This window comes from Prunus avium, chromosome 7, assembly GCF_965620075.1.
Source record: "Prunus avium chromosome 7, drPruAviu1.hap1.1, whole genome shotgun sequence".
In the NCBI taxonomy this organism is placed as follows: domain Eukaryota; kingdom Viridiplantae; phylum Streptophyta; class Magnoliopsida; order Rosales; family Rosaceae; genus Prunus; species Prunus avium.
In genome coordinates this window covers 21,673,340-21,686,184 of record NC_142290.1, presented here as the reverse complement: position 1 = coordinate 21,686,184, position 12,845 = coordinate 21,673,340, and the positions used below count along the sequence as shown (strand labels likewise).

Genomic DNA, 12,845 nt, shown 5'->3' with positions numbered 1-12,845 from the left:
TTTATTATTATTAAAATTATTAATATGAAAAGTGTTTTAGGGGTCAAAATGAGAAAAGGAGGAAGAGGAGAGCCGTGCGAGAAGGAAAGGGTAGGAGCGAGTGCAGATGCAATAATGAGAAAAGATGAAATGAAGTGTGTGTGTGTGGAGAGAGAGAGAGAGAGAGAGTGTGTGGAGAGTGGGCGGCTGCTAATAATTTTTTTAAAGTTATGGGAGAAGCAATAAATACGTTAATTAGAAAACCATAACACAAGTAAAGGTCTTACTGCAGCGATATGTTGAAGAGTAAAGAAGTTAGAGGGTGTGGGTTCGAATCTCCTTTGCTCTTTTGTAATATTTCCGATATTTTAGTATGCCGGTTCGGTTTAGGTGAAGCAGTGGTTTCAAATATATAGAACCGAGAATGGACCAGTCTGACTGGTTTGGTCTGGTTCAACACTGAAAATTCAAAAAATAAAACTATTTTTTGTACTGCAACTGGATTAATCGGTTTGCTTTAGCTGGTTTGGCCGTTTTTCTGTCTAAAACGCCTAGACTTTTTCAAGAGTATGAAATTTTCCTTACATGGGAAGTCCATACCCATATGAGTCATTTATTTTTCTTAGCTTAAGTTTGATGACTAGGATCTACCCAAGTAAATTTGTTTAACAAAATTGATGTGTTAGATTTTATATTTTTTTAAATATATATAGGTAAAGTAATTTACATACAAAATAAAATCTAATTAGAGAAGATTGAGGAACTATTGGTACTTTTACTAAGGAAAAAAATCCATTTTAAACAAAATTTAAAAGTCGAGGTGTGTTTGTACCATATCTGACCCTCCACTCGTACAACGACACGTGGATCTCATAAACTCGCCCAAGCACCCAAGGCCTCGGACAATCGGCATAGGCTACTGATGATATTGTCTCAAAGCAGCAAAAGATCATTACAGGGCCCAACACAGCCTACAATCGGTATCCCCTACCGATTCTGCAGAATCAACCTCGAAGCACCCGCCTGAAATATCTAAGGACTCGTGTCAACCTCACAGGGCCCTCCCACGAGTCCCACATCGGAAATGAACACCACAAGCATACTAAATGCCCTCTATAAGTATGCCCCTCCCACTACAATACAGGGGTAAGACTTTTCAGCTTGACTTTTATACTACTATATAGTCAACAGCAAGAGCTCTTAAAAACAATCTTACTCGAGCATCGGAGGGTCTTAGGCTGGTTCCACACCGGTTCCATAGACTTTACGAGCTTCGCTTATCTTCTATTCAGGATCAGCATCCAAGGACAGGAAGAATCGGCATCCAACACCCAATCGATCTCTTGATCGTCCATCCCACTTGTAAGTTGCACTCATCTCTATCTATTCAAGATTTAGCGCCAACAGATTGGCGCCGTCTGTGGGAATCGCTTATCGATCAACCCATATCTCAAAACAAAGAACTCTGAGACCAAAAAATGAATCCATCTTCGGCCCTCCCTACCGATGGCCCCATCCTCGGCCTCGTTGGCGAGCCGAATCCAACTCCCTTGCTTCAGACACCTGCTCGACCGACCACCCTGGAGGCTCGGATGGAGACCCTACAGCAGGATATGGCAAGAATGCAGGAGCACAACAATGTTCTCGCCTCCAAACTGGATGACACCCAGAGGCAACTGCATCAACAACAAACACTCTCCGCCCAGTTGCAGAACGATCGGGAACTAGCCACACAGCTTCGGCAGGAGAAATCGTTTAAAAGCGTACGAAAGCCCACTTTCCAGGATAGAGGGAAGCAGCAGGCCGCGAACGGACCAACTGTCTCCCGAAGACTGTTCGTGCCCACTCCGAAGGAACGCCATCCCGAATATCGCGTTTATTCTGATTGCCGCGAGAGGATCAACGATCGGCGCAGGGAACGGCAGTCATCGCCCATCCAGGTCCGGGCGAAGCTAGACGATCCACGCCTGGAGGTACTTGGACCAAAATCCCCCTTACGCCAGAGGTACGGCGCGATCGGCCTGGAAGAGACGGACGAATCAGATTATGTTCCAACATCCCCAGGAACCACAATCTCATCGGCAGGGCCCTCTGCACGACGCCACAGCCACCGATCAAGCCAAGACAACGATCGGCGAAAAGGAAATTACGAGAGAAGCCCCAGCCGAACGGCAGACCAAGGAAGGCGAGGTCACAATACTGACCAACGCACAGGGAACCGAGCGATCGAACCCTTTGGTGACGATCTTCCATCTACCGATCCGACTATTCGTCTCCTCCTATAGAAGATGACTCGCATCGAGAAGGAACAAGACCAGGCTCGGACACCAACATGGGGAACGGTACAGCCAGGGCCGTTCACCAATCGAATCCGGACATTCAGACACGAGAAGGAGGTCCAAGCACTCCGCATATCGTTTTATTCGGGGGTCGAAGATCCCGTTACCCACATTCATACCTTCCAATCAGCTCTGGGTTGCAAAGGACTGACGGACGAAGGCCAATGTTTGCTATTCCCCTCCACCCTGACCGGAGCCGCTCTGAATTGGTTCTATCGGATGGAGCCAGACACGGTCGACAATTTCAATCAGTTGAAGCAAACCTTCCTCAACCATTTTATGATTCAGACCGATCGCCTATATTCCGCCGATGATCTATATACCGTTCGGCAGCAAGACGATGAGCCGTTGAGGGAATATGCGGCTAGGTTCAGCCATGAGTACTCCAGATGTCCGGAAACTGACGACAGGGCGGCCTTCGGTGCCTTCAAAAGCGGCCTTCGGTCGTCTCAGTTTCGTTATTTGGTCCACAGCAGCAACTGGACCACCTACTCCGAATTAATGAAACAGGCGGCTATCCACGCCAAGGCTGAGCATTTCAACTCCAAGGGATCGGCTTCGACCCCAATAAACAAAACGGCGTTGACTGATCAGCCTCCAACGCAGAACTACGACCGATTCCCGGTCGACCGATCGGCAAACCAGGCCCCCTACCGAACGGCACCCCCTGTCCCTGCTTTTTCCACTCAGCGAAACAAGCGGAAGGACAACTTCCGGGAACGGCAGGACAACAACAAGAAGGGCAACCACAAGGGGAATCGGCCAGACGAAATCTTCACTTTGCTCAACACCACTTATGAGCAAGTTCTCCTGACCGAAGGGGATATGATACCGAAGCCGAACAATCGGAAACTCCCTCGCCAGAGCGAAAAAGACACCGGTGTCTTCTGCCGGTACCACCAATACAACGGCCATGATACGGAATCATGCATCGCGCTGCGCAAAATCGTTGAACGCCTCATCAATGACGGAAAGCTGGATCAGTATTTAAACACCAAGCCAGCAACGGATAACTCATTGAATCGGCAGATCAATATGATCAGTGGAGGGGCGCCTATTGCCGAAGCCAGCAACCGATCCGTTAAAAACTACGTTCGTGCCGTACGGCATCCACAAATCCTCAGCGTGGCGGGAGGACGCAATGACAAAATTCAACGCAACGGTTGGGAACCTATCACCTTTTCTGAAGAAGAAGAGCGAGGCATCATATTCCCCCACTCTGATCCTATGATCATACGGGCTGATATATCGGATTTCGACGTAGGCCGAATCCTCATCGACACCGGCAGTTCGGTCAACGTGCTATTCGCCGACGCTTTCAACGCCCTCGGCGTGGACCCTCGGCATCTGAACAAGGATATCACCCCTCTCCTGAGCTTCTCTGGCGACGTGGTTGAACCAATCGGCAGTGTCCAGCTCCCGTTCGCTGTCGGTACCATCCCCAGACGAACGGTCCTCTACACCCATTTTCTAGTGGTCGACTGCCCAACGGCATACAACGCTATCATCGGCAGGACGGCGCTCACAAAAATGAAGGCCATGCTGTCACCACACATGCTCCTCCTCAAGTTCCCCACACACGCTGGCGTCGGCCAAGTGCGAGGGGACCAATTGAGTGCACGGACGTGTTACGTTTCGGCAACCAAGGAATCGGCAAGGGCTGCGCTTCGCGAAACATACTCGGTCGCCACCAGCTTGGGCGTACCGAACGGCAGGGGGACGGACAAACCAGATGACCCCCGAGATGAGACTGTAACCCCGCAAGCGCAACCCGCCGAAGATTTAGAACCAGTCACCCTCTCCGAAGCACAACCGGACAGACAAGTTCGAATCGGTACAACCTTGAGTCCGGCACTCAGGGCCGATTTTATCACCTTCCTGCAAACCAATGCAGAAGTCTTCGCCTGGTCATACGACGATATGCCCGGCATCGCCCCGAGTGTCATCAGCCACAAGCTCAGCATCTGCTCCACTTTCAAACCCATCAGGCAGAAACGGCGGGCCTACGATGCCGAACGGTATGAGGCAATGAGGCTCGAAGTAGACAAACTGAAGACCATCGGCTTCATCCAGGAAGTAACCTACCCAATTTGGCTGGCAAATTCGGTTTTAGTCAAAAAATCAAACGGCGCCTGGAGAATGTGTCAAGACTATACCGATTTAAACAAGGCTTGCCCAAAGGACAGCTTTCCTCTGCCACGGATCGATCAGATGGTGGATGCCACGGCAGGCCATGAACTTCTCAGCTTCATGGATGCATACTCAGGCTACAACCAAATATTCATGAGCCCTACCGATCGCGAACACACGGCATTCATCACCGACAAGGGACTTTACTGCTACAACGTCATGCCGTTCGGCCTGAAGAACGCTGGGGCGACATACCAGCGATTGGTCAACAAAATTTTTTCCGACCTCATTGGCACCTCGATGGAAGTCTATGTGGACGATATGCTGGTCAAGAGCAGAACGGCCGATTCTCATCTCCACAACCTTTCGCTCATGTTCGGCGTCTTAAAAAAGTACAACATGCGCCTCAACCCGAGCAAGTGTGCCTTCGGCGTTTCCTCGGGCAAATTTCTCGGCTTCATGATCAGCCAACGAGGAATCGAGGCCAACCCTGAAAAAATCAAGGCATTACTCGACATGCAGGTCCCGAAGACACAAAAGGACATTCAGAGTCTGACTGGGCGTGTCGCCGCTCTAGCCCGGTTCATCTCCAAGGCTACCGATCGGTGCGCTCCATTCTTCAAAGCCCTCAAAGGAAGCAAACGGCAGATTGTCTGGACTGCCGAATGCGATCGCGCCTTCCAAGATCTTAAGGCCTACATGAGCAGAGCACCCCTATTATCCACTCCTCTCCCCGGCGAAGAACTCATCCTCTACCTCTCGGTTTCGGCAACGGCACTTAGCTCTGTGCTCATTCGCAAGCCGAACGGCATCGAACTCCCCATTTTCTACATTAGCCATGCTTTGCAAGACGCTGAGATTCGGTACCCCGAGCTCGAAAAACTCGCCTACGCTCTCGTCCTTTCAGCACGCAAGCTTCGGCCATACTTTCAGGCTCACAGTGTTACCGTCCTCACCAATCAGCCTCTGCGCCAGATACTCCAGAGACCGGAGACATCCGGTCGGCTAGTCAAATGGGCCATCGAGCTCGGCGAATTCGACATCCGCTACCACCCTCGTCCTGCCGAGAAGGGACAGGCTGTAGCCGATTTCATCTCTGAGTTAACCGCGTCCGAGGGGCCAGTTTCGAAGGACGCCGCATCCGATTCATCTTCGACGGTACCAGTCGCCCACCCGACCGAAGGAATCTTTAATCCGTCAATTCCACTTTGGACTCTCTACGTGGACGGTTCGTCCAACCGACAGGGCAGCGGAGCCGGCTTGGTACTCAAGGCCCCTGACCAGACAACCATCGAATATGCCATCCGATTCCAATTCCGGACTTCCAACAACGAAGCCGAATATGAAGCTCTGTTGGCCGGCCTTCGGCTCGCTAAAGAAATGGGCGCTCAGCAACTCAGGATCTGTAGCGACTCACAACTTGTCGTGAACCAGATACTGACTGAATTTGAAGCCAAGGACACTTCGATGGTTGCCTACTTGACACATGCTCGCCGATTGCTGCACCACTTCACTGCGTACCAAGTTCAACAGATCCCCAGATCCGAGAACAGCCACGCCGATGCTCTATCACGCCTTGCATCAGCGATCGACGACAACATAGGGCGCCGTGTGCCGATCGAGGTCCTCACTCGGCGCAGTACCACCGACCTCGAAGTACATGCCGTTCGGCAGGATCCAAGTTGGATGGATCCTATCCACGCCTACCTCGCCAACGGCACGTTGCCTGGCCCCAAACCTGAAGCAACGACTATCCGCCGCCGATCGGCACGATACCTCCTTCTGAATCAGATTCTCTATCGGCGTGGTCACTCCTTACCATTGCTTCGGTGCATGACCCCGCAGCAGGGAAACTACGTCCTACGAGAGATTCACGAGGGGGCCTGTGGGGACCATTCTGGGGCTAGATCATTGGCTTTCAAGACCATTCGGCAAGGGTACTACTGGCCGACTCTCCATGCCGATGCCACCACCCTGGTCCAGAAGTGCGATCAATGCCAGCGTTTCGGCTCCGTTCCAAAGCTGCCTGCCGAACCACTCTCTCTGATTGTTAGCCCATGGCCCTTTGCCCAATGGGGTTTAGACCTCATCGGCCTTATGCCCCAGGGCAAGGGACAGGTCAAATTCGCCATCGTCGCCGTCGACTACTTTACCAAGTGGACCGAAGCCGAAGCTTTGGCAACAATCACTGCAGCCAGGGTTGAACATTTCGTATGGAAGAATATCATTTGTCGATTCGGCCTCCCGAACGCAATAATCACCGACAACGGAAAACAATTCGACTCCTCTCAGTTCCGGCACCTATGCCACCGATTTGGCATCAACCTGTTCTTCGCCTCCCCAGCACATCCGCAGTCGAACGGCCAAGTCGAAGCAATCAACAAGATCATCAAGAAGACGCTGAAGAAAAAGCTTGGGACAGCTAAAGGAGCTTGGCCCGATCTCCTTCCGGAAGCGCTATGGGCCATTAATACCTCCTATCGACGGTCGACTGGCGAGACGCCATTTTCCCTTGCCTTCGGTTCCGAAGCCGTTGTTCCAGTCGAGATCAACGCACCATCGTGCCGAACGGCATCTTACGAGCCAGAGCAAAACGAAGCCCAGCTCACTCTCAACCTGGACCTCATTGAGGAACACCGTTCCCAGGCTCAGCTTCGGAATGCCGCCTACAAACAACGGACTTCCCGCTACTACGACTCGCGCGTCAGACGCCGATCGTTTAAAGTAGGGGACTGGGTACTATGCAAAATCTCCCTCGCCACCAAGGACTCCAACGACGGCACCCTTGGTCCATCTTGGGAAGGTCCTTACGAAGTTGTCACCATCTGCCGCCCAGGCACTTACCGTTTGCGTGGTACCGATGGCCAAACCCTCGACGCCCCTTCGGTCATCACCTCTGTATCATACCTTCGGTCGTCACCTTCGGTCATCAACTTTTGTAATCGGTTTAATTTGGAACTCCCTATTCTATACATACGGCACTACCATTCAGCAATATTATGTCAAACATACTCTACATACGACATGCGCACATACAGAATTAAGGGACATGGCACATTAACCCGAAACAAACTGAACATTGATAAATAAGGGGCCACAGAAGGGCCATCTGTCTTTACAATACGCCGTTCGGCACGCTCAAAAATGTTAAAAACAAAAAGTCTACGAGGTGGGTGGATCGGCTTCGGTCGCTACAACATCGACATCAGCTGACGCAGGCACAGGATCAGTCGACGGCTCGGCAGTAGACGTAACGGCAGCCCTCGGCCCGGGATGACCTTCCTCCCCACTGCTTGAATCGGTGTCGTCGGTTTCCTCGGCCTCGGCATCCTCGCCCTTGTAGGCCTCCACCATCTCTTCGGTCACCCCTTCCGGCAGCGGTGGTGGATCCCGGAGGAAGTTCAGGTTCAGCTTCTTGTCAGCATTATACCGTTTGACTCGATAGAGAAAGTCGTCACATTGCTCCATGACCTCTCTATCCACCAAACGTGTAAACTCCTCCGACGATCGGTAGTCCGCAACGGCCTTCGCCTTCTCCTCTACCAGCTCCCTGGCATGCGACCGCTCGGCCGCATCCATCGCCACCTCTACCGCTGCCTTCGCCTCATGGGCAGCCATCACGTCCAGCTCGGTCGCCGCCAGCTTCGACGCCAGCTCAGCAATTTTCGCCGCATTCTCCTCGGCACGCTGGTCCGCCTCCTGCAGCATCTTTCCGGCATCAGCAATCTTCGAACGGCCCTCTTCAAATCTCTTTTGGTACCGTTCGGCAGCATTCACAGCTCGCTTCGCGCAGAGCCACATGTCCATATTAGCCTGCCACACCAACGGACACATTAATACATGCCGAATCAAAGTATCCTTAAGCTACAAATCCTACACTTACCGCTGCTTGGAGACGGAAGGCCCGACCGGTTTGTTCACGCAACGTCTTCGTTGACAGTTGCTCCAGCTCAGCCAGCTCCATCTGAGCACCGTCAATCATACAGTTGATGAACGGCACAGCCTTCCGAGGACACACGATGTTAACCGGTCCCTCCTCTCCCTCCACCTCATCATCAGGGATCAACACCGATGTCCCCTCGTTCGGGCCCCTTGGCCGTTTCGGCAACGGCGTCACATCGACGGGACCCTCGATCTGCCGTTTGCCCGTCATTTGGAGGTGGGCCTCCCGAACGACCTCTGCCTCCGCCGCCCTCTTCTCCCTCCGGCGGTCAGCCACCGTCTGCTCATCAGCCGACGTCCCTCCCGCTGGCCCTGCCGTCTTTCTCTTCTTCGGCCCGGGGGACTGAACCTTCTTCGTCTTTGGCGCCCCTTGCCCCTCCAGACGCCTCCTCGTCGCCTCGCTCATAGGCCTCCCTCCTGCCACTGCAAAACAGGAAAAGCACGAAGTCAGAAAGGAAACGGCAGCATAGAAAAAAAAACACCGACCCTGCCGAACGGCATCTCTTACTTTGCCTTTTTTCTTCTTCCTCTTCCTCCTTCACCCTCCGATCGTGTTCGGCCCTACCGATCAGGCCTGCCTTGAACAGATTCCGGAAGTAGAGCAGCTCCTTACAAAACCGATCTTCTTCGGCAATCTTCGCTCTCACCCTCTCGATTGCTTCAATCTCTCTGATCGGTGCGGCCGGCCGTTTCAAGGACACTGAAACCAAAATACCAACGGTCAGTACCCAAAAAAAAAAAAAAAAAAAAACACTATTAACCCTGCCGAACGGCAGGTTCTACCCTACCGACTGTCTGGAAGGACGTAGGAATCCTCCTCTCAACGATAACTCCGGGTGCCGATTCCCAATCACCGGAGACAATCACTCGACGCTTGCGCCACGTCTTTTGAGAGCTCGGCACCCCCACCACAAAGTGCCCACGCTGCCCTGCCGAGAGACAGTTGGACTGAACCCACCCTCCATGATCGGCACTCTTCGCCCTCGTCACACTGTACAGCTGGGCGAACTGTTCGTAGCTTGGCTCCCCCTCACCGGCCAAGCTGAACGCCGTGATCGTCCCGAGCAGCGTAATCCAAAAATTTGGGTTATACTGCCCTGGCGCATAACCGATCGCCGCCAGGATCTTCTGCACCGAATGCTTTAACGGCAGCCAAAGGCCATGCTTAAACACATCTGTGAAGAAGACCACCCCCTTGTCATTGTCACTTAGCGACTCTAAGGGCTCCGGAATTCGCATCCCTACCGATTCCGGAATGTTGTACTCCGACCGAATCTTCGCCAACTCGGATTCGGTCAGTGTGTTCGGCTCTAAGTCATCTACTCCGAACACAGGTTCCGTGGGCTTCGCCATCGGGATCCGTTGCCTACCCCTGACGACCCTCAGTACCCCTTCCCCGGGAACGGCAACAGAGACACCACCCCCATCGGCCTCACGACCCGAGGTCGAAGGCTCATCACCCCCAGGCACCCTCGTTGAAGTACCCCCAGCCTCGGCACGCCCTCCTGCCCCCTCCACTATCTCACAGCTCGAAGAGCTCGCAGATTCAGAACTCCCACTCTCTTCGGCAGAACTCCCCGAGGACGACTCATCCTCATATGCCCTCGGACTACGCCTACGCTCGGATTCGGTATCTGACATCTACAAACAACACACGAACGTACACTAAGGGCTGTGCTAGAATCCAAATCCTATTCTACCTCCTAAAAACACTACGTTCATACGTGTTCATGCGTGTTCATGCTTGTTCATACATTGTTCAAACATAAATTCTTGCAATTCAACACTTTGATCCATGGGAATACGAAAACACGGCAACATACCTTGTTTGCACGGTGGCTCAAGTTCGTCGGAAATCGCCTCCGCCTTGTTCAAACTTGCCGGAAATCGCCTGCTCAGCCTCAGCACGGTTGCCGGAAATCGCCTCTCACAAGCTCTCTTTGCTCTCAAAATTTCCAAGTATTTGTACTCTCGTCTTCTCCTCACATTTATAAGGCCGATTTAGCATCGGGAAGCGAAGCGACGCATCGGGATACGAAACGACGCGGCTCTTCACAGCCATGCCGACACGTGTCACGCATGCATGGGAGAGACCAAACGTCAGTTGCAACGCTTCCAATCCTCGGAGACGCTTCAACTTCCCGAACGTGGCAGATCTAGCCACCTTCGAGCACAACTCCACTAACCAACGGCAGGCGCACATTGATGAGTTCTCACTCACCTCTCGTGCCGAACGGCAGGCGCACATTGATGAGTTCTCACTCACCTCTCGTGCCGAACGGCAGGCGCACATTGATGAGTTCTCACTCACCTCTCGTGCCGAACGGCAGCCGCATATTCATGAGTTTTCACTCGCCCCTTTGCAACAACCGGCACATCATGCCGTCTCCTATCCAAGCTCACTCCCTTGGGCACTTGGGGGACTACATACCACCATCGGCAATTATGGGACCATTGTGTCCGGGTCAGAATGCCGAGGACAGATTCAAGTCCCCAACCGAGAAGCTTCTCAATCGGCAACTTGGGGGACTACTGTTTGTACCATATCTGACCCTCCACTCGTACAACGACACGTGGATCTCATAAACTCGCCCAAGCACCCAAGGCCTCGGACAATCGGCATAGGCTACTGATGATATTGTCTCAAAGCAGCAAAAGATCATTACAGGGCCCAACACAGCCTACAATCGGTATCCCCTACCGATTCTGCAGAATCAACCTCGAAGCACCCGCCTGAAATATCTAAGGACTCGTGTCAACCTCACAGGGCCCTCCCACGAGTCCCACATCGGAAATGAACACCACAAGCATACTAAATGCCCTCTATAAGTATGCCCCTCCCACTACAATACAGGGGTAAGACTTTTCAGCTTGACTTTTATACTACTATATAGTCAACAGCAAGAGCTCTTAAAAACAATCTTACTCGAGCATCGGAGGGTCTTAGGCTGGTTCCACACCGGTTCCATAGACTTTACGAGCTTCGCTTATCTTCTATTCAGGATCAGCATCCAAGGACAGGAAGAATCGGCATCCAACACCCAATCGATCTCTTGATCGTCCATCCCACTTGTAAGTTGCACTCATCTCTATCTATTCAAGATTTAGCGCCAACAAGGTGTATTCAATCATGATTTTATAAAAGTCTAACAAATTCTAGGTGTATTCAATCTAGACATTTTAAACTCCATCCAAATTTTGATGTATTCAATCATGATTTTAAAAGACTCAATAAAAGTTTGAGTGTATTCAAAAACTCATTGATTTTTAAGGAAATACAAAAAGTGGCGGATTTCATTTGATTCTAAACTAATTCTAGGCCATGACAAACCTTTACTTTCGCCAAGAGATTTTGATGGATATATTATTGTTATTGTCAAAATATTATTTAACCACCTCTACTACAACCATCTTGTTATGGCTATCACCACCGCCACAGCCACAATCACTAGCACCACCAACCCCACCATCGTTGCCTCCACCTCACCACCTCTACTACCACCATCTTGTTATGGATATCACCATCGACACAGGCACAATCATCAGCACCACCACCCCCACCAATGTCACCAGCACCACCGCCCCCACCCCTAGCGCCACTAGCTCCACCACCACCCTCACTGCCACGACCACCACCGCCACTGTCACCAACGCCGCCACCCCACCGCCACCACCACTACCGCCATTGCCACAAAGGTTTTTTTTTTAAATTTCTTAAATAATTGCATTATTGGTTTTACAAATATTTTGTTTTTTGAGTGCTATGAAATCCATTAAAATCAATAATAATAGTCTTAAAAACTCAATTAAAATTTATACACGAATTCAGTCAAAATTTATGTGGAGTTTGTGAAATACAGTCAAACTCAATTAAACTCCATCAACTTTAAAACTCATTTGAAATCATTTAAAATCTTAATTAAATACATCCCCTTAATTTGTTATTCCAAACAACTGATAATTTGTTATACATCCCCCTTAATAAATCGTGACTTGACATATATGCTAAACCACTACTAATTTTTTTTATATAATCAAAATAGAAGACTTCATTCATAACTGTCAACTACAAACAAGAAGGGTTTACAACAAACGGAGGCCGACAATTTGGCCTTTTTAAATATTTGTCATAAAAAAACACCCATAGGAAGAAAATCCAGTCTAGGAAAAAAAGTACCACTACATCTCCCAAACAAAATAATATAAAAACATATGTATTCTGTCTCTCTGTAATCATATAGAACAACAAACATGAATATAGAAATTTGATCTGCGTGGACAGCTTAGAAAATAATAAGAAGAAAAACTGTTGCAAACATGGGCGATGCATATACTTCATCCAAACGTGACATGGTTTGGTTCCTCCGTCGATCTGAAAACTACATTAAAACTTAAAAAAAACACTTTTTTTTTTGTTCAATCATAAGTTTTAGGATTTAACCCTTCTCTTTTGGG

The 12,845-nt window shown here is 50.5% G+C and overlaps 1 protein-coding gene across 1 annotated transcript; it reads right to left on the bottom strand.

The window, feature by feature from the left end:
- Positions 1 to 7,328: 7,328 nt before the first annotated feature.
- Positions 7,329 to 8,840, bottom strand: LOC148293126 (uncharacterized). Its single transcript, XM_088244812.1, has 2 exons — positions 8,332 to 8,840; positions 7,329 to 8,261 (listed from the first exon to the last, which is right to left on the bottom strand). Exons 1-2 carry the CDS (start codon positions 8,794 to 8,796, stop codon positions 7,611 to 7,613), a joined length of 1,116 nt encoding a protein of 371 aa, XP_088100938.1. The 5' UTR covers positions 8,797 to 8,840; the 3' UTR covers positions 7,329 to 7,610.
- Positions 8,841 to 12,845: the final 4,005 nt, after the last annotated feature.

What these genes read in the sequence shown, in the direction of transcription:
- LOC148293126 (XM_088244812.1), bottom strand. Translation starts at nt 8,796, where the DNA reads ATGAGCGAGGCGACGAGGAGGCGTCTGGAGGGGCAAGGGGCGCCAAAG. An exon ending in CCTTCCGTCTCCAAGCAGCG is followed by an intron (nt 8,262 to 8,331) that starts GTAAGTGTAGGA and finishes TTGGTGTGGCAG; the next exon opens with GCTAATATGGACATGTGGCT.